Below are 22,386 nucleotides of genomic sequence, written 5' to 3' on the forward strand. Positions count from 1 at the left end.
TTAATACCAAATTACCAACTTCAATTTAGTTTAACTGCTTGGTCCAGTGGAATGGTAATTGAAAGTCAGAATGATGTTTTCCAATTTTCTTTTAAAGTGAGGTTGTTAGCTAGTCTGAGGTTTTTAAATTTAAGCAGGATTTTTAGCATACTGTCGTTTGAACTGTTTTTTTTTTTATTTTTTGTTTTTTTTTTGGCAAATATTTGAAATATCTGTGATATATGTTATTGTCTATGTATTTATTTATTGGGAAGTGTTAATAATTTTTCACATCAGAAATTAGTTTGATTCTCTTTCACGCAAGTAGAGGTGCTGTAGCTTATGCAACAGAATAACATATATTATAAAGAAGTACTTCTTTTTGGTTGAATTTTCATTCGCGAGTGAAACCACGTGAAACCGCTAGTATCGATGTATGAGTATGATTATAAGGTCATAAAAATAAACTATCATCAAATAACAAATATATCAAACTGGGCAGTAGTGTCTATATTGAATAAAGTGTATTATGGTAAATTATATACGAACGTCCTAAATACTGTAATACAAGTGATACTGGTTAAGTAGAAGTAGTCATAAATTTCCTTGATTTACAACGAGAGCTTTCCTCAGATCCATTAACTGGGTAACATCTTCATCACGCTTGGCATCATGGCAATTAACACTGAGAAATAGCTATTTCGAAATGAACCGGGCCCTATTAAATTATGCTTAATCATTCTGGTCTGATTCTGCATGTTTCACTTTTAAGTCAATAATTTTTTTGTGTTTTTTCATAACATATGAGAAAAATCCACCTACTGACGGCCCCTGACGAACTTACTTATTATATTATGCTCGTTTAAAACGACTACTGCGATAAATGCGATAACAACTCTGCTAAAACAATTCAAACACTATTTTGGAAAAAGAAACCCCCCGGACTGCCTATTTCTTCTTTTGACTATGTGGGCGAAGCCGCGAGCAGAATGCTAGATGTTTTAAAATAATTATTTTGTGTTTATATAGCTATTAAGACGATACTCATTCAATTATTCTACGAAGGAAGGAAGGCGTTTACATGTGAAAATAGTGGTTCAAGTTTATAATGAGCCTGGTTTAATTAGTTTAAATTTCTTTGAAATTCGAAGACTACGAAATAGTTAATTAGTATAGCGAACAAGCAAATCAAAGGCAGAAAACAATCGAATATAAATAAAATAAAAGAAAATACGCTATCTAAACTAGTGTGCCCAATAGCAGTTCAGAGCGTAGATCGGTTTAGGATAACCTACATAATAAATGGGTGCGGGTCGGGTAACAAAATGTTCCTGTCCAATGCCTCGGATGCTTTCCAACAAGTATTTATTAACGAGAAACAATTCGCGATAAATAAAATCAATAAGGTACGTAACTAAAATTCTTTGTACATTTGTCACAAGACATTTTCGGTCGTGTGGTGTTTTTACTCGTGACCATCTGGATATAATCAAAGAATAAGTTGTGTAAAAGACCGTTCTTTTACGGACGGTAGATTTAAATCTCGGATACGTATCCACAAAATTATACCAAAATTTGTGTTAGTTAAATCATTTATTACTCAACAATACCTGAATGGATTATTTGCAAGAATGTAGTTACAAATTATAGATTTTATAACAATGTTATGTGGCTAATAAATTCTACCCATAGCTTGGGTGGACAACTATTAAAAATTGAAAATTAAATTAGCGAATGTCATACATTTCCATAAATACTCCTGTAATCTCATTTATTCTCCAATTTAGAGTTTAGTCTGATGGATTTGTATTCACTGGGAATAGGATAATGAATTAGAAAAGAAAACTGTCGAAACACGCTAACTCTGGCATAGTCAGTGCGTGACTTGTTTAATTATAAAACCAACATAAAGTTTCCTCTAATAATATTTAACTACGTTCCTATTTATAACAAACATGAAATTGTTAAATATGAAATTATATTACCACCTAAAATGTAGTAATGCGTGTGGTTTTATCAGATTATATTTACATTAATTCTATATCGTATTGAAACACGAATAGCGTAAAATTCAATACAATTATTTACAGTAAATAAATCTTCATTGCAATTCGTCCAATCGTATTTTGACAGGCGCTTAGAGTGTTCCAGGTGTTGATGAAAAATTCCAATCATACCAAATAGAACATTTATTTTATATCATCGCAACTTGCACAGGTTATTTAGTTTTAATCGGAAAAAGATTGGTTTCATAATTTATACCATTATTTGCTAGTGGAAGAATGTAACTGCTAATTATTATTTAATTTGCCATTGAAGGTTTGATTAGAGATTTATATACTTTTATTGTAAGATATAAAAGTGCCTTGCGGGCTAAATTGCAGGTGCAGGTATATATTATGACGTTACAGTTTTATTGTGGGAGTCGAGCTTGCTTCGGCACGAATTAGGCCAGCTCGCACCGGGGAAATACCACACCCCCACAGAAAACCGGCGTGAAATAATAGCTTGCTATTGTGTTTCGTACGGTGAGTGGGGGAGCCGGAGGCCTATTTCCTTCTCCTAGCCCTTCCCAGTCCATTCCTTCTTTCCAGTCATCAATCCTTTCCTTATCCCTTATCCCTTAAAAGCGGGCAGCCCATTCTCTGAGGTCTGAGTCTCTGCAAATGTTCATGAGCGGTGATGATCGTTTACCATCAGGCGAACCACCAGCTCAGTTGCCCGCTATGACATACAAAAAAATTGAAATGTCACCGTATATATTCAAAACTATTTTTGGATTATCTGCACGTAATGTTCCGTTTTGCCCTATACTAGTGTAAAATATGATATTTTTAGGTACAAATATTTATCATAATTAAAAATCTCTATATTTGTTATTTATTTGACGAAAATAATTAGCTTTGCGTCCTATATTTGTATGCCAATGCTGTTGTTTGTGGCTAATGTAAGACACATTAAAAAAAATTAAAGTTACAAAAGTTGCATAAAAACATGTAATCAATGTATCTCATTTTTAATAGACTAGTTTATTTAAATATTTTTATTTTATTACAAAATAATCTAACAATGAAAAACCTTTGAGTTTTATTTGAATATAAATACTCATAATATCGCGATATTGGATTCTCAGTGCTGTGAATTTACTACAATGCAAGTCGATTTCAATATAGTGTAGCTCGTAACTTCTTATACTGCTGAATACTCCGGCTTTCAGAACAAATATTCCTTTATCTTTTTTTGTGTCTTGTTTATTCGCTCTTGTATAAAAAAATAACACACACAATTTGAATAGGCCTGTAAACAGTAACAAGTGATAAATAACGTTTTAACAATTTTGCTGTTGACCATATCGGTTTAAAATAATGCATGCTTTGGCACGAATTAGACCAACTCCGGACAAAGCACTACACTCCCAAAGGATATCAGCACAATATATCTTTTTCTCACCATTGTCAGATCATTCCTTTATTCAAATAGTAAGTCTTTACCTCGTCTCTTACCTCTGAAAAGTCGTCCAACTTCTGCAAACAACTTCGTGGGCGGTGACGACCGCTTACCATCAATCAAAACGAGAAATCAATTGCCGGCTTATATGAAAAATATCTTAATAATAATATGTTCTTCCAGATATTATGTGCACATTTAACATAAGCAAATAAAGACACAGTAATACATTTTCAGCGCTCATCTTATAAAATGCTTCGAACGCTGTGAGCGCTATAAAACTGATATTAATTGACAAGAAAAAAAACATAGTAAAAATTCATCGTTGAAGCTAATCTTCTTCATAATTGTTTTGATGTAGAGTATTTTAGATTATATGAAGAAAATTTCTTTATAAATGTTAACTCATTTCTGTCTATTTTTCTATAAAATTTTCAACAAAAAGTAACAATAATACAGTTTAATTCAATTTGTTACAAGTTATGTGTGGTAATTTTTTTTTTTTTTTGTAGGATTACTAATTTAGGAGATAAATTACGAAACCCTTTCTCAAGATAGCGGCCGCGGGTCAAGCGTTGCGATCCCACAAAATTGGAGTTAGGCTTCTACTAGCTCACACACATAAAAAACCACTCACACATATTATTTACTTTTCAACACATAATCTACACATAAAAAACAACACGGCATTTTTTGACAATCGCTACCATCGACAGAGCTTTTCAATGGTGTAAACTTATACGAAACGGTCATTTTCGAGATTTGTTTTATCCCTAATAATAATAATAATTTTTATATCCCAAGTTATAACTGGTATCTAGTTTCATAATTGAACACAGATATATTAACGTTTAATAACATCATATTGAACATTTTGGCGCTTACATTGTTACAGTTTGTATATTTCATTTATATTGGAGTATTATGCGGACACTCCGGGTATACACAAATATAATATTTCACCCGTCATCACAGATGAATGAACAGGGAGATACGGTATTGTAGAAAGTGGCAAATAAATGTTTCAATGTGGAACAGGGGCAAAATATGCAGCATTCAACGTTGGAAAGTGTCATTCAGATATGATTCATGAAAACGCGGAGTGTACTCTCTCTAAAGATGCTTTCATACTAAATGTTTAAACATTACTGCCGAAGTTTGAACAGGCCAAAAAATTATGATAGCCAATTGTTCTTTTTTGGAATAATTGAAAAATAACAGTCCCATACATCTTACAATCTTAGGTTTAATTTAATAACTGGTAGACGTTCTGCCCTATCAGCATTCATAGCCCTGCCCTAACAGCATATTGGATAAACAATTCAATTCGTCCCCGAATTTCGAAATTCTGAGAATTCTGATAATATTTTTTTTAAAGATCGCTATGTATTATGTATATTTTAACAGTTGTTGTACAAAATCGTGAATATAATTGCCATTGTGCCTTCGATTAAACGGCATATACTAAAAATAGAGCAATGTTTTTTTTTATTTTATATTGAGTTAAAGTTAATAGCATGATGTACTCTTTGAGGCATTTTAATAATCAAACATTTCTAAACATATATATTTTTTTTATTTTATCACTTCATAAAATATTAAAAACTAAATGCATTATAATCTTTTAATATCCCTTATATGTGGAATATTTTTCATATGAGTGAATCTTATATAAATTGGTCTACAGAAGCCTGATCTTCAGAAATATAAATGGGATGCACCCCTTTCAGCTAGATCTCTAAAAGCTTTTGGTCCAATATGGATGGTTATTTCTTGAAATACGCATTGCTGCATGTTTTAAACGCGTTCATTTTTCATTTATGTACCAAATTTAAAGATGAGAAATTTGAATATTTCTATAAAGTGAAATAACCTAGCCCATATGTAAAGAAAACGATTCTGTCTCATTTCTGTCCATTCCTTATTAAAAAAAATTCTTTAAGTAAATATTTATATAACTCAAAAAGGTTTGATACCATGTAATCATCAAAATATTTGGTCATATATCAATCACTAGAACTCCACGGTTTCGTTCACGTTGTTCATGATAGTATATAGCATATAGTCTTCCTCAATAAATGGGCTGCTTTACTTCTCTCTTTTATAATAATTATACCCGTAGATTAAAATATTGCCCCAAACAAAAAAAAACATTATTTAAGTTAGACATACATTCTTAAAGATAAACATTTCGCTCGTTTTATGTTAATTGCGGCTCTGCCTTCATGCTAAAGTGCTGATGACGGGGTAAGTATGGGAACGGAATGCAGAAGCGTCTTTTCTAAGTTTGCATTGAAGTTTACATTATTATAATTTTATTCCAATATATTTTTTGAACTCCGGTCCGCGTCGTGGAGACATAGGTGTAAAAAAATTGTTTTAGAGTGAATTTTTTTCAAAATACTCCGATTAGTGAATAAGCGCTGAATTAAAGTTGAATCAACAGACTCTATACTTAACTGATAAATCATTTTACATAATAAGCATATACCCTTTTGTATTTCTCTCGTTTTAACATTTCTGAAGGCGTATTAATTTATTAAATTTGACAAAGTTATAAATATTAAATGTTAATTTTCTATTTGAAGTAGGGACGATCTTAATTTCTAATTAATACAATTATATTTAATTGATATAATTTCAAAGTAAGGATTAATTGTATTAAGATTTACTGCTTTATTGTAAACTAGCTGCCCCCCGCGGTTTCACCCGCGTAATTTTTGAGTGAAAGAGTAACAAACATATATATACATCCATCCTCACAAATTTTCGCATTTATAATATTAGTAGGATATATTAGGATAACTGGTTAGTTATTACTTTGAAATATTATATTCTGGAGCTGGTAGCCGATTGGGACGAGCAAAAGTTTATTTGCTCTGAGTTAACTCTTAATCATGATTAAATATTATTGTGGTAGATACCTTCCTAATTCGTTATTATTGTAGAAAATAATTATATATGTTTTTTAACTGATGTTCCCTAAACCAAGAGGTTGCAATTAGTGCAAATTATAATGTCTGTTCGAGCTTTCAATAATCCAAGGTTATCTTTTTGGGTGTACCAACCACAATTATAGAATTGGTACCATTTTGTACGTAATTTTACTAATATTTGTGTTGTTCAAACATAAAATTTAAGAAGTTATCTTCATTTCCATGTAAGTCTTATATAGCAAGATTAAAAGATTTCTTTAATGAAGACTCAAAATCCCGCCTTAGTTTGATGTTATTACTGTAGCTGATTTCAATTACTTATCATGAGAGATATGGGAAAGTGTGTTTGTGTGCATTTCTATCACGTCGTGTGGAGGCTAGAGAATGACAGGCTATTTTTTAACCGCGATGAAAAAATTAATTTCAATGAGAATTTCCTTCAATTACGCAGGCGAAGTAGCGGGTGGCAAGCTAGTTGATTTTTTTTATTAAACAAGAAAAATCATTAGGCTCTAGAATCCATAGGAACAAAACGTTCACACACGTACATATAATGGAGTATAATGCAATGAAATGTCTTTATTCGTATAGAAATGTCATATTTTGTAGATACCTAACGATCATAATATTGTGACGCTTTAGCCATTTGACCCAAGATAACATGACATGACATACAAAAATTCCCTGATAAAAACATAACCTAAGAATCCTCCTACCATACATTAAAAATAAGATAATAATTGTAATTGCAACACCCTGCACATGCTGTTACTTCTTCACTATGATGACGAACAGGTACTACATAGTGCATTTAACGTAGTCAATGACAACTCTCAACCCAAAGAATTTGCTTAAAATTATATAATAATCTAGTCCTGGAGGTCGTACAATTTAAGTGGAGAAAATTTTCTTTTTATTTCAAAGCCACAGCCTACAAATTCTTCGTACCCACTCATTTATTCTACTGTATTATTAACATTTCAAAATTATGAGTAAATAATGTTATTCACGGTAACGTTAAAATGAGTAGGGATTGGTTTAGGTTATTAGGTCCAATGTAAATAGAAAGGGTTGTAATGCTCCAATGACCGTATAATGTACGGACAAATGGGAAATGGGACCCGCGTGTGAGGTTCACTTCCCATTGAAGATATTTTCATCGCCCATACATAGTTTCTATGCTCAGTATGTTTTGATCACCGCTGTATGTGACTACTATCTATAGCCATGTGATCGCTTTATAATTATTGTTGTAAGGTTTTACCCAGGGTTTTAAACGTTTTATTAAATAGATACTTAAACAATGACACACCTATGATACATTTGTACAGACTGTTTTTATTGTTTCATTATTGTGGTAATGGTACAATAACGAGTGCACGCCCTTAAAAATATATCATACTTTGTATTGATTAGTGATTGTTGTTTGTTCATAAGCAAATAGTCTTATCATATTTGTTGGGTATTATAATTTGTAATAATTACACGTTTGACCACTTTCGTCTTAAAGTCATAACCCAGTGTTTATCCTTGTGCTATTCGAATCATCGATATTTATAAGCAATGCTGAGTATTATCAGTGTGTTATTGTAAGTATTGCAAGAAACACTCCTCAAACGATAATGTGAGTAATATTTAAAACATTATAATATACGTGCGTAGTTAAAAATGCTACGTTGATAACGTTTAAATGCGAAATATTATACAATAAATATATTAGAATAATGTTAAATATTGTTGTATGTGGGTGTAAAAGATAAGACAGTATTATACTCCGTCACAAGTCTTATTCTATTATAAGTGGCTTATGACGTTGACTGTGTATTATTAAAAAACAATCAATTTTCTCAAGCTATGTTAAACTTTGTTATAAAACGTGCTCTTATTTATCTACTTATTAATAAACATTTTTTTCAGATGAAGCTTTTAATACTCCTAGCCGTTCTAACTCTTGCTCAATCTCGATATACAGAAGACAAATGTAGCGGTATCATCGTACATAATTTTAAACATGAAAAGGAAGTGTTAAAATCTGAGGTGACGAGTCCCTACCAACTGGCCATCGACTACGATACAAATACTGTGTTTTTTAGTTATTCATCAGAAGGAGAGAACGTTTTTGAATCGGCATTCATTAATTTGAAAACGAATGAATTTGGAAACATTCCCGGAATCAGTGGAGGGTTTGCAAACGCAGTGGACAGTAAGAAAAATATCGTGTATTTAGGAGGAAGAGACGGTATTTATAAATACAATTACGAATCCAAGAAGGCTGAACATTTAGACACAACTAATGATAATATCTGGCAATTGTTTTATAAAGATGCCTTATATTATTCTAGGTATCCTGATGAAACTGCCTTTGTATTGAAGAACAACAAATTTGAAAAGGTTCCAGAGTTGGGAAATACAAGAGCCTTTTTAATTGGTCTAGACAATTATAGAAATATTTACTTTTCAAACTCCTCTGGTTTGTTTTTCTATAAAATGGCAAATGGCTTAATTGATTATGTAGGAGACTTTAATGTCAATGGTTTTACATCAGATATCAACGGGAATTTATTTTTCTCAACACCTGATGGTATTTTCTTCATTAACGTGGATAAAAAGGAAGTGGAGAGAATAGCAGAAATTGATAGTGTTTATGGAGTCGCAATAGAAGCAGATGGAAATATTTTATATGCATCCTACGACAGTATCATTAGATTAAAAGCAACTAAAAACTTATGTCCTGTAGAAGACTACAAAATTTCCTTTGCAGTTTAATCAAATCTTTCTTACTATTTTATTATAATAAAACTGATTAATTTGGTTTTTCTTTTATTGTGTTAAAGGGAAAACAAGCAAAGCTAAGATGTATTCTTTATTAGCTCTTTTCTTGAAGCTTAACTTGACTGATTTGACGTAATACCAACTGGAATTTATAAATATTTTATTCAGTTATTGAAAAATAAACGTAAAGTGATGTTTATAAATAAATGTTTTAAACATATGAAAGTTTAAATTAAAGTTTGATCGATATTTTATAATTTTGTCCGTTCTAATAATAATGAAAGCTATCATTATAACACGAGTACACAATATAAATTATGCATATAAAATAATCTACAAAAATTCACTTTCAAATGTACAGTGTCTGTTTATAAACATAAAGAAACTCATTATTAGATATTTTTTGTTTGTGTGTATTATTCTAACCAATTTATTGTACAACTGACCCAGATATAAGGTTATTTTATAAATATATTATATGTATGAACGGTTTAAATGACCAAGACGACAAAACACTATTTTCAACAGGGATTTATTTCTGTCCAAGCAACGAAAGTGACAGTTACTGGGTTGGAATCGCCATATAAGTAGTCCCCTTGGTATACCTAATATACAGAATGAAATCGTTTGTCTTGTCAGCGGAATGACTGATGAACTTCTGACGAGACCGAAGTAATTGTGAGGAAAATCAAATGAACTCTCTGTCCTATTAGTGTTGCAGACATTTTTATTACGGCTATTGTTTCATAGTAAGAGAATTTATGTATCCGTAAAATTTCATCCAGTTCTATCTACGTGACAATTCTTAAGAGATTTCTTTGTTAATTTATTGTATATTAATATGATAATCAATATTAGCCACATAAATCAAAGACAAGTTTTGTCATTTCATATTCATGAGCTAGCTATAAAATTAACAATTGCTTTTTTGAAATTACAGTAATAATTGGCTAGGAATATTTATTGTAATATTTTACCTTCAGAATATGACGGAGGAATTTAATTTTTTAAGGGAATTTTGTTAAAAGGAATGTGTTATTCTGTAAATACGAGTCTAAATTTCTGCGAGATTAATATTTTTGGTCGAACAAAACATAAAAATGGGAAATACAAGAAAAATGGGAAAGTCTAATGGGCTGTAGGTGATTTATTTTATTTATTTTTTCCTCTAGGTGTTCATATAGCTTTGTTTAATTGTTTTTTGTATTGTAATTGTGGTGTATTTTTTGTGTTCTTTTAATAAACTTTTAATCTATCTATCTATTTTATATAGGCACTAAACCAGTTTGGTGCGATTAACTCATTCAAACACACTCGTATGCTTTTTAATATTATTAGAATAATATAATATATATTATACCTTTCAAGTACTCTTATTTATTTAGTTTGAAAATTTCGGTTTCAGAAATAATCCATGTCAAAATATGGAATTTACTTGTTTATCTACACAAGTAAATCTCGCGACAAGCTTTCATATAAATCTTATCAAATGCGAAATTACGTTATACATTAAAAGCGAATGTTTATTTTTATCTTTTTAGTGTATTTAAACAAAAAAATCCTGTTAAAAGGGTTTCATCATCATCATCATCAGCCCATATATGTTCCCACTGCTGGGACACAGGCCTCCTATGAGGGTTTAGGCCATAATCCACCACGCTGGCCAAGTGCGGGTTGGCAGATGTCACATGTCGTCGAACTTTTGATTCTCGGACATGCCGGTTTCCTCACGATGTTTTCCTTCACCGTTTTAAGCAGTGGTGATGTTATCTACATGCGCAGATAAATTGAAAAATCAATTTATTTCTTGCACGCTCGCCCGGTCTCGAACCCCGACTTATCGATTTTGAAGTCCGAGGTTCTCACCACTGAGCCACCACTGCACTAAAACTTAAAAGGGTTTATTACTCTTAATTTCTTATGAATTTTAAGTATGGTAGATAGAAGGTACTTAATAATTTTATTTTATAGTGCTACAGCAGTTCTAGGAAGGAAGATTTTAAATATATGAGTATATTTGCAAGGATTCTGTATAAATTTGAATAACTGTTATTAATTCAAAATCATGTCGTGCCCTGTTTAGCGGAAATAATAATATGTTTATGAAATAATAATTGTACCCCTCTCGGTTTTGTATCGCTTAATATGTCTGTGCTATAGTTTTTCACAATAAATGTCTAAGGAAATCAAAAAAGTTTTTCAATTCGAACCTGTAATTTCTGAGATTAACACGTTCAAATAAACTCTTCAGCTTTTTGATTATCAGTATAGATTATTATAAAAATAAATATCGTATTGTATAAACACCTTTAAATATTCATTAATTAAATGATGTCTTTAATAAAACGAAATACGTTGTTACGTTGGGACAGCAATTATTTTACCTCGAGGAAATAAGTGATTTGATTAGATTAATTATTTCCAGAATAATAAAAGTTTCTTATTTGTATGTATTAGTAGTTATAAAACTTCCATCGCATATAATGGCATATATTTAATCATTTTGTTCTAATTAGTGTTATTTCTTTTGCTGAGATAATCTGAAGGAAGTAAATAATTACCGATAACAACGGCTTTGCAAACAAAAATAATTGCTTATTAGCGCGCGTAAATCTTTTAGCTACTTGTTACCATAACTATATTCGGGTGCTAAATATAAAAAAAAACGTGTTGATTTTATGATCTAAAATTTTTATGTTGAGGTAATTTTGCGATTAAACTTACCTATTGAAAAAAGCTTATTTTTATCTTTGTCCCCCAGTAAACCTGTATTGTGAACTGTATTGTTGGGAGATTTTGAAAAGTTGTTGTATCAATTTGGAAAAAATTTACTCCCTTTCAATTGGATGGTAATTTTTTCTTATGTTTTGTCCTAATTTGACCGAACTAGAAATCTTTTTCGACTGTCTTTATGACAGTACAATGCTTGGTCCGTGGTATATATATATACATAACCAGTTAGCCATAAAATCTAAATTAATTTAACAGGCAGAGCGCCAAAGGTTGATCTTTGCCCATCTAGAAAAGCGATAAACTGATTAAATAGCTACACCTACGAGCAGCGTTCATTAGTTTTACATCTGTCGATGAAATGCAGGAACAAAGAAAATTCATACAAAAGCTTGTCACGGAAGGTCAAAGGGATTACTAACAAAGCCTGCGTTATTACATTTTAATATTCAGGACAAGTATGATTACGATCCTTTATGAATAAGGATTTAATCTAATATGATTTATGGTCAGAAGTATCACTGGAGCGAAAAGATCAAAATTGTGAACGCAAATCTTAACAAGTAATACCTACCAAGCAAAAATCTAATGCTTAGTGATGCTCGGTAGCCGTGTGACTCCAGATGCCAGACGCCAGCAAACTGGAAAGCTTTATGAATAATTCTTTTGTGTTGTCACCTTTTTTCCTCTATACTTGATAAAAATTTCATTTCTGTTATGACGTATCTTCTCTTATCGAGGTACCGCGGCGCTATGTACAAAACATCATACTAAATATTTATCTACGTTGTTGGTGATGATGTAAGTCACCATTAGGGTTATTTAAATCCACTTGTGAATTTATTAAAGTGCTATAAATATTTATTAATAGCTCAGGACTCAACACAACTATAAATAATACGTACAATTGTATACAATTTTATAAATACACCGCACCTTGCCATATAAATATACCTTATGGAATCGGAGTTTCATCCGGTGAGAAAGTGCGCCGTTTATTTATAACAAATCAATAGTATGACGGATGGTGATAGATCTAAGCGCTAATTGAATGAGGATTGTAAATTATTTTGTGAAAAATAACTCATTTTTCTGCCTACGTGCGTTTGTGGCATTTATAAATTGTTCAACGCCCACCCGATGTAGACTTTTAAGGTTAACTTACCTACTGAAGTTGATTAAAATTTTGTAGTAAAATTTATGTTGAGCTTTATGATTCATCGCGTTCAATTAATTGCATGGAGAAAAAGTCATTATGGCATGTTTAAACTAGTAAAAATGTCCCGTACGTTTTAAATTTTATAATGAATTTTTTCAGCATTTTGCAAGTAAAAATTAATCTGGTTTTAATATTGCAATTTGTAATGCTGAAATGTTATGGCAAAAGCGACTTCTTGTTTGTTTTGTTGAATGCACTTATCTCAGTAGTCCATTAGTTGAATATATAAGCCATATATATTTTATTATAACATCATGCGGTACTCCGCATACTTCAGGAGCGGAATAGCAATGAAAATGTTGATTTTTTATGACACAGTCGGCAATGGAGCTGGTGAGACGCCTGATGGTGAGCGCTACCACCGCCCATGAATATTTGTAGAGGCAAATATGAATAAAATCCATTGCAGACCTTACGCCTCTATAAGTGGATTGCCGACTTTAAATTGGGAAGAGATTAAGAAAGGATTGTCGAGAGGAATAAAGGAAAGGACCGGGAAGGGTAAGGAAAAGGATATGGGCCACCGGCTCCCCCACTCATCGAACGAAACACAGCAGAATGTTAATTCACGCCGGTCTTCTGTGAGGGTGTGGTACTTCCCCGGTGCGAGCTGGCCCAATTCATGCCGAAGCGTGCTCGACTATCACATACAAAAGCATTTGATAGCAGACAAAGTTGCGTGGGTTAGCTCGTTATATAATTTATTGTACATATTATGTTTAGAATTTACTTCAACAACAATGATTAATAGATAAATTCTCTAATTTAAGCGCCGAGTCTTCAACAAAAGCATATGTACAAACATTCAAGAAAATTTCTTAAATGTATAATTTCTTAAATAAACAATTTTCCTGAAAATGGAAGTTTTAATGAACGTTTTCTTTTCAATTTTTAATTCTTATTTCAATCCATTCAAGGTAACTGATAAATAGCAATTTGACTTTTTAGAAGTAGCTAAATGTAAACATTTGATATAATTATTTTAATGCATTCGAAGTTCTCTTATGTGAGAAATGTGTTCAAAGAAAGTGCGAGAATTTCGAATTTCTACAATCTAGCGTCCAATAGTTACCTACCAGTTACTTAGTGAGGCTCTAGTACACAAGCATTTATGAAATAATTTTTATATAATGTATTAAAAAAAGTAAATTATAATTAAAAAACCCCCGAGCATTGATTGATTTTTGTCGAATATTGCATAGCACACAAATAATCCGTTATATTAATAAATAATAATAACACGCTTCATTAAGCACCAATTAAGGTAAAGCAAACGTAAAATGAAAAAAAAACTAAGAACAAATAATATGAGACCTATTAGGGAACCTTTGGGTAAGATTTTTTGATAAATAAAGTTGTTAAATGAGGAGTGAAGGAGACGGTGACTGAAAAATATTTATAAATATTTGAAATTTATTAATACTCACATATTTCGTCGAATTTTCCCATACCAGAAACTATTCAACGGAGACAAAAAGTTTTTACTTCAAAATATTATTAGTCGAATATTAGTCAATGTGTTTGTATACAGATCTACAGAGCGTGCCAAAGCCATTTCTCAATCACACTCTGGAAATAAATAGCCCTCAGCCGAAGTAAAAAACTCACAAAGACAAACAAAGAATTAAACGCTTATTTGGAAAGGTCAAAAAGAAAAAAAAATTGTTTAATTTATGATGAAAAATCAAACCGCGAAGTCTTCAACAAAAGCTATCTTTCAGCTTGGCAAAATAAATGAGTGAAATTGTTATTATAAGTTTTCGTGACGATGCAAGCAATAACTTATGGCGCTGTAATGGATGAATTTACGGTGATTCGACAAAAAGGTTCCGCAATAATTGCGCGATGAACGATAATTTAGAAGCAATTAATCTTCAACTAGTGGTTTGGATAAAGGAAATTATAGTTTGATAAAAAGAGAACTTAGTTAGCTTTTATTGTTTAATTTTGTTTCATTCAGAATCCATCCAATATAACATAGAATCAATCCATGCATACTTCATTCATAAGCTTCGAATCCATTCTAGAAAAGAAAATTCCTTTCGCCCTTTGCGTTGAGCACTTTTCGATAGGGTTTGGGTCTGCTTGTTATATTAAAATTCTTATTCGTACGATGCATTTTATCGCCTAATTATCATTTTATTTTTATTATTTTTAGCTCCTTGTGATGACGCAAAAGGGGTGTGTTTTTCTTTGCGCAGTTATTAAAAGAAAAGAAGGCCTTTTTACTCCTAGTAGATTTTCATTTTTAACTATTCCAACAGATTATTTCGTTTTAACGTTTTACCGATAATTGTAGACGAGGTGACCGTATCATTTGAGGAACCTACTACTTCTTTATTTATTTAAATTATTAAATTAATTATATGAGCATGACATTATCTACAATAAAGACCGAAATTATAAACAATAAAAGAAAGAAAATTCGCGTGAAGTATTAATTCTTTTTTCGGAAGTATAGTTTTCTTATCGCCTACTTGCACAGCAGCGGTGATTGTCTTATAAAACAAAAGAAAACACACTTACGTTCAGTTACTATGAGAATTGTAATATTGTTTAATTATTTTGTCTTACTTGTGTCGAAAAACAGTCCACGGTAACAGAAATTGCTTTGCACACACTATCCCCATGTCATATCGAAACAATTCTGCAATTCACTTTCTTTGAGTTATAAACTTTAAAAAGTACCAACTGTTCAAAGAATGAACGTATATTTTTTCACAGGAATCGCTGTTTCGTTTCCAGCTAAATGTATGTGCTATGACTATTTGAAAATTGCTTAATGGCTACATATTCCCAAAATCTATTATTTTTGAGTCAATAAAACTTTTTTTACATATTAATATTTTTTTGACAATTGATACATGACAGTCTAAGGATAAACTTCCTGGCCTTTTTTATAAAAGTATTTTCACATTAAATAATTATTTTGGCATGTTATAAAAAAAGGATTGTCGAGTTTAATATAACATACAATATTGAATTTATCTACGCTTCGATTACGATAATAACTGCAAAATTCGGAAAACTTACAAAGAAAACATTTACCTAAGTTGAGCTACATTATTATAAATGAAAGATTCAAAATTAGTTTGAAACAAATGACAAATTATGTGCCATACAAGAAACAGCTAGGCAGTCATTCAATTGTAACGGAAAAACGATTGAACGTTTCACAAAGGTCACGTTTTTAGTATTCAAAGGCCAATGTCGAAGTTCCTGGAAAGGAATATCTAATTTAGGGGCGCGGAAGTAAAGCTGTCGGTACACTGGACGTGAATATTGAACGGTGAATATCCGGAATAGTGCAGACATTATGAAAATTCCCTCCAATCGAGAAATGGAATCGCACGCTTGGCTTGCAGTTTGTTATTAATAGGATTTGCGTTTGAAGGCCCTGTGTGAATTTTAAAGGTTATCAATATGATGCTATTGTAAGGGAATGTTTACACCTTTACTAAATCTTATATCTTTAAACGAGCAATTCTTGTATATATATATACATATAATTGGAATCTCGGAATCGGCTCCAACGATTTTCATGAAATTTAGTGTATAGGGGGTTTCGGGGGCGATAAATCGATCTAGCTAGGAATCTTTTTAGAAAATGTCATATTCGTGTTTTATTCGTGTTTTATCGACTTAAACTTACTTTTTTAACAAATAGGAGGCGTTTGAGTAGTCCCAATTTATTATGACTCTTCCTGACATCTATTGGCGAATAATAATACTATTTTTTGGCGAATAATTAAAGTTCCAGCAGATGGCGTTGTTAAGTAACGAAGTCAATGAGTGTTTGCTTTGAGGTTGATTAAAATCCGATTTAAAAATTAAAACTGTGATGACATAAATATACATATACACTTGCGTAATTGATTGATTGATAAACTGTAAAAAATTAAGTATTTGTATCTAATATAATATCAAACTAATTGCACTCACGATTTTTTTCTTTAAATAATCAGTTCATATTTTTTTATTATTCTGTCGGTAAGATCGAAAAATATTATTCATATTTCATCATTTTATTAGTATGTAATTCGTACTTAAATATCATTTCCAAAAAACACAATTTATAAAAAAACAAAAAAAAAAATATCAACCAGGTCAACCAGGTACTGCTTTTAAATTGATCATAAACACATACCGTACTATGTAACACCATTGTACGGTATGTGTTTATTTAATATATCATTATGAACTATGATAAATATTTGCACCTAAAAATATCATATTTTGCATGAGTATAAGGCAAAACGGAATATTATATACAGACATTTAATTTTTAGTTTTATAGCATTGAAATGCTTTATAAATGAGAAATTTTGAAAGAATAGAAAAAATTTGATCCTCGTGATCAAATTTTTTCTATTCTTTCAAAATTTCTCATATACAGATATTTCAAAAATATTTTTGAATATATAATCTGACATTTCAATTTTTTTTTACGTCATAGCGGGTGAGGAAAAGGCCTCCGGTTCCCGTACGAAACATATGCTTCTATTTCACGCCGGTCTCTTATGGGGTTGTGGAACTTCCTAGGTGCGATCTGTCTATTCGTGCGGAACCGTGCTCGATTCCCACATATAAAACTGTTTTAAATGTTTATAAATGTTGATGTTCACGTAACAAAATTAATCCATAGATTTTGCTTAATTTGCTTAAATTTCTTTCGCAAAGAAGCTTTTATATGACCAAAACAATGTTTTTCAGTTGAATAGATGTAAATCTTTTTAGCAAGTGATTTTCGGTAGTTGCAAAACTTTTACGATGGCGACAACAGAAACAAAACATGTTGTAATACATTTGTTAGGAAATTTAATTATCTTGTTCTTAATTTAGTTCGGAGTTTCATATTATTGTTGCGTCTCCCTAATCGAATATCAAAATGTATGTATGTTGCGCTGTTTTTTATAGTGAAAACAATACGTGGAGAAAGTAAAATGTATGATATTAGAAATTAAAAACTTTTTAACGAATTTTAAACGCGATTTATTCATTATATTATTAACCCGACGTTTCGAACACTTGCGACTTTACAGTGAGCGTGGTCACGGGGAGACTGATTTTAACTGATGGACTGATTTTAATTTCTAAATGCATAATACTCGCGTAAAATCAAACACAAGAAAATACTATGTATGAAATTAATCTGCATCCAAAATAATTATCTCAATCGCTCACTGCATAGCAGTTAGCACTAACGGTAAACTGACAGAAAACTGACTAAAATTGTTGCAATGTGAGCTTTCATTAATATATAGGCGATGTGAGTGGAAACCTCATTTCCAATGTCAAATGTTTCGTCATTCGGTCGCAAATGCGTCGTGTTCATCGACACATGGCGTTAATTTCCGAGTATTCACACATGGAGAATTTTCAGTGCAATCGAAATTACATTTATTGTTCTACATATATAGTTCTGTTCACTCGAAAGTATTCTCCTTTGTTATGAGTTCTCGTATGAATTATTTAGTAGCAAAATACATAACTGTTATTGTTATCGAAATATTTTATAGGAAATATAACACAATTATTTTATTATGTATTTATTGAAAATAACTTGAGCATGTATGTTCATTGTATATTAATTCATCATCATCAGCCCATATATGTTCCCACTGCTGGGACACAGGCCTCCTATGAGGGTTTAGGCCATAATCCACCACGCTGGCCAAGTGCGGGTTGGCAGATGTCACATGTCTTCGAACTTTTGATTCTTAGACATGCCGGTTTCCTCACGATGTTTACCTTCACCGTTTTAAGCAGTGGTGATGTAATTCACATGTGCAGATAAATTGAAAAATCAATTTATTTCCTGCACGCTCGCCCCGGTCTCGAACCTCGACTTATCGATTTTGAAGTCCGAGGTTCTCACCACTGGCCGAAGGGGTCGCGGACGAATTTTAATCAACTCCCGTGGCCCCTTCACTTAAGTGGCTCGACGGAACACAGTGGGGTTTTGGTCGGTAGGAATCCGACATAACCCACGGTTTTATCTCCGGAGGCCGTGGGTATCTATGCAAGATTTCCCCACTTAAAAAAAAAAAAGGTTCTCACCACTGAGCCACCACTGATTTTGTATATTAATTAAATTTTACATATTGTTCAAATAAATATAAACAAGCAATAAAATAGCTAATTAAAGAGAGCTAAAGAGATAGGCATTTTATTTTTTGAACCAGAATTCTATTCAGTCAGATCAAGTCAGTTCTAAAACTGACTTCGATTGTATAGAATCATTACACAGTCACAATTTATATAAAAAAAAATAATCAAATCTTGACACACCCATAATACATTTTATTATAACCTCTTTAACACTCTATAACATAGTTTTTACTCATGTCACCAATAACGTCAAATAACATATAACCGAAGTTGACGATTGCATCACGTGTGATAGTTGAAGCGTGGCTTCCATTTCCTCTAGTTGACACATGGAAATAGCTAGTCCATCACGCAACAAACCTATGTTTTATCCTTTTTGTTTATCTTCGGTGCATTAGACTCAGGATTGATATTGCAGGAAGCAATATCGTCGTATTCGTGTTCCTACTAAATTTGTTTACATTTTTCCATTTTTCATTCTATCCGTAACAAGCACTGTCCTTTTTGGTGTATTATTTATTTCATTTTGTATTTGTACTTAATTCAATAAAAAACAGTAACAGTTGTGCTCCCATTGGATATTTTTCTGCTAAAAACAAAGTAAATTCTTTGAAATGTTTACAATCTGAAACGACCTAATTATCCGACAACCTAATTAATAATGTTTATTCAATTAAAAAACAAAGGAACCGGACAGGGAAATATAAAGTAAGTCTTTTTACTAACAACGGAACGGACACGGTGATAAGGTTTTGGGTGAGAGAATGTTAGTTCAAATATATATTGCCATTTTTATCCAAAACAGCTGGTCTAATTATATTGCAGTTTTTAGTTATACTATGAGAAAGTTTCGATATTTAATTGTTTATTTATAGGTATTTGAATACGCTATTGCCATATCTATACTAATATTATAAAGCTCAAGAGTTTTTTTGTTTGTTTGAACTCACTAATCTCAGGAACTACTGGTCCGATTTGAAAAATTCTATCAATGTTAGATAGCCCATTTATTGAGGAAGGCTATAGTCTATATATGTGTAACGGGCGATGCCAGGGCGGACCGCTAGTCTATAATAATCTACAATCTCTATTGTTTACATATTTACCGACCGAGACGCCTCTATTTAATAAAGCTTTTTACATTCCTTTATCGCCCGTTACATTTATTTTGTAAGTTTTGTTTGTTATAATTATATTTTCATTTACTCACCCCTTTGGGGTTTTGAGAAACATTTTAAAGTTTGCTTTTTTATTATCAGAGTCCCTCAATACAGTGCTATCAATGGACCCATCTGGAGATGCTATAGAACCTGATTTTCACGATATGAAAAGCATTTACGAAAGGTTTGAATTCACACAATTATTTTTGTTTTATCTAGGGATTCACTGGAAAATATCATTAAAATTCATATTTTTGAAAGAAAATTAAAATTCTGTACTACTATTGCTAAAATGTGTTGTGAAAATGAAAAAATAAATCATTATACAGTTTAGCAATATTCGTATACATTCAATCATTCTGTAAAAAGTAGTGCAAAAATAGGTAAAAATACTGAATAATAATAGATATAAATACTAATAGTAATAGATTTATAAAAAAAGTTCCTAATTAATGTGTGTACACGAAATTCAATCATACGACTACTTCTCCATCTTAATGTTTGGGTTTCGCTTATTGAATAAAATAAAATAAAATAAAAATATTTCCCCTATCGTAGATGCGTTTACTATTTTGTTTCCGTATCCTAACTTGTATTATTAATCATGTATCATATAGATTAACATTCTCATAATATTATATACATTCATAGAATTGCATCGACCTTATTGTTCGACCTGGCTTTGATAAAAGTGTAGGTGAGAAAACATAATATTTCGATAAAAGTTCAAAACCTTTGGATAACATTAACTTTTAACGTCCTCACAATATCATTTTTATTTTATAATTAACATTGTGGAAATTTTAAGTCATTTATCAAACTTATATTCTTATCTCTGAAGCATATAATAACAAAAAAAGCTCTTATAATGTTGCATTAATTATAGTAAAACCTAGTGTTACTTCTAATGTTTATAAAAATGTGAGGGATTATAAAGCCCGTAACACAGTTATTACTAACACTGGCTTTTTTTCTACATTAAACGGGTTATTTAATGTACATTTATAGTTTCGCTTTATTAATCCCCACCAAGATCAAAGTCTGACTACGCCCGTGAGTATTCTTTATAATCATTGACATTTGCTAAGTTTTCGCATACGTAATAACATATAAAAACCTTATAACAAAAACATCCTTCGTTCCCATCGTTCCAGATGATTAATAGATACAATGGTTCGAATAATGATTATAAAAACGTTATTTAAAATGACCATATCAAAAAAATTTTAAATCGAAAATTACCATAAAAGCATACTCGTAAATGTCTGATTTTGATAGTGAATTTAAACGACTCTTTGATCTTTGAACACAGTGGGGTTTTAGTCGGTAAGATTCCGACACCCATCCGACATCCGGCATCCCGGGGGCCATGGGTATTTAAGATTTCTTCACGCAAAAAAAGGGGAAGGTCATCAATATTATTTTAATATTGACGTTAATGTACAATATTTTGCTCAGACGAAGGTAGACCTTGTGCGATTTTAAATTAGCGGCTTACTTCCTTTTAGCAATAAAAACGTACGTTGATTATCAATATAACCGGTTATTAACAGACGTTTTTGTGAATCAAAACAGGCGTAAATGTTTTTTTCTTTTATATAACTGCCAAATCGAATGAAGAATCTTTCATTATTTGATATACACTACAGTACTTTTGAATGTAGGAGTCAAGCACGCTTCGACACGAATTGGGATAGGTTGCATCGTTACCATACCCCCAGCGAAGGTGGTCGTGAAAAAATAGTATTATTATCCTTTTTACTTTGACCTTTTCTTTATTCCCTCAATCAATCCTCTCCTTACCCCTTTTCCCCTTAGACCCCTTAGACCACGACTCACCAGGTCCTCTGCCTCCACTCATATGCAAAAGTACTCCTGAGTAATATGATGAAATAAATAGTTACACAACAAGAAAAATTAGAGAATAGAGACAACAATTCATCTTGTTACTTGACACAGCGGGTGGCAAGCTTAAGTCCAATGCAGTTGGCGCCCAAAACTTGCTTTTCATTTAACATAGCCTGAGAATTAT

At 31.6% G+C, this 22,386-nt stretch overlaps 1 protein-coding gene across 1 annotated transcript; it reads left to right on the plus strand.

Moving 5' to 3' along the window:
• Positions 1-7,872: 7,872 nt before the first annotated feature.
• On the plus strand, positions 7,873-9,181 carry LOC119838361 (ommochrome-binding protein-like). Its single transcript, XM_038364283.1, has 2 exons — positions 7,873-7,986; positions 8,280-9,181. The coding sequence occupies exon 2, from the start codon at positions 8,280-8,282 to the stop codon at positions 9,126-9,128; it is 849 nt and encodes a 282-aa protein (XP_038220211.1). The 5' UTR covers positions 7,873-7,986; the 3' UTR covers positions 9,129-9,181.
• The last annotated feature ends 13,205 nt before the right edge of the window (positions 9,182-22,386 follow it).

This window comes from Zerene cesonia, unplaced genomic scaffold (assembly GCF_012273895.1).
Source record: "Zerene cesonia ecotype Mississippi unplaced genomic scaffold, Zerene_cesonia_1.1 Zces_u002, whole genome shotgun sequence".
Taxonomy (NCBI): domain Eukaryota; kingdom Metazoa; phylum Arthropoda; class Insecta; order Lepidoptera; family Pieridae; genus Zerene; species Zerene cesonia.

What these genes read in the sequence shown, in the direction of transcription:
- LOC119838361 (XM_038364283.1), top strand. Translation starts at nt 8,280, where the DNA reads ATGAAGCTTTTAATACTCCTAGCCGTTCTAACTCTTGCTCAATCTCGA.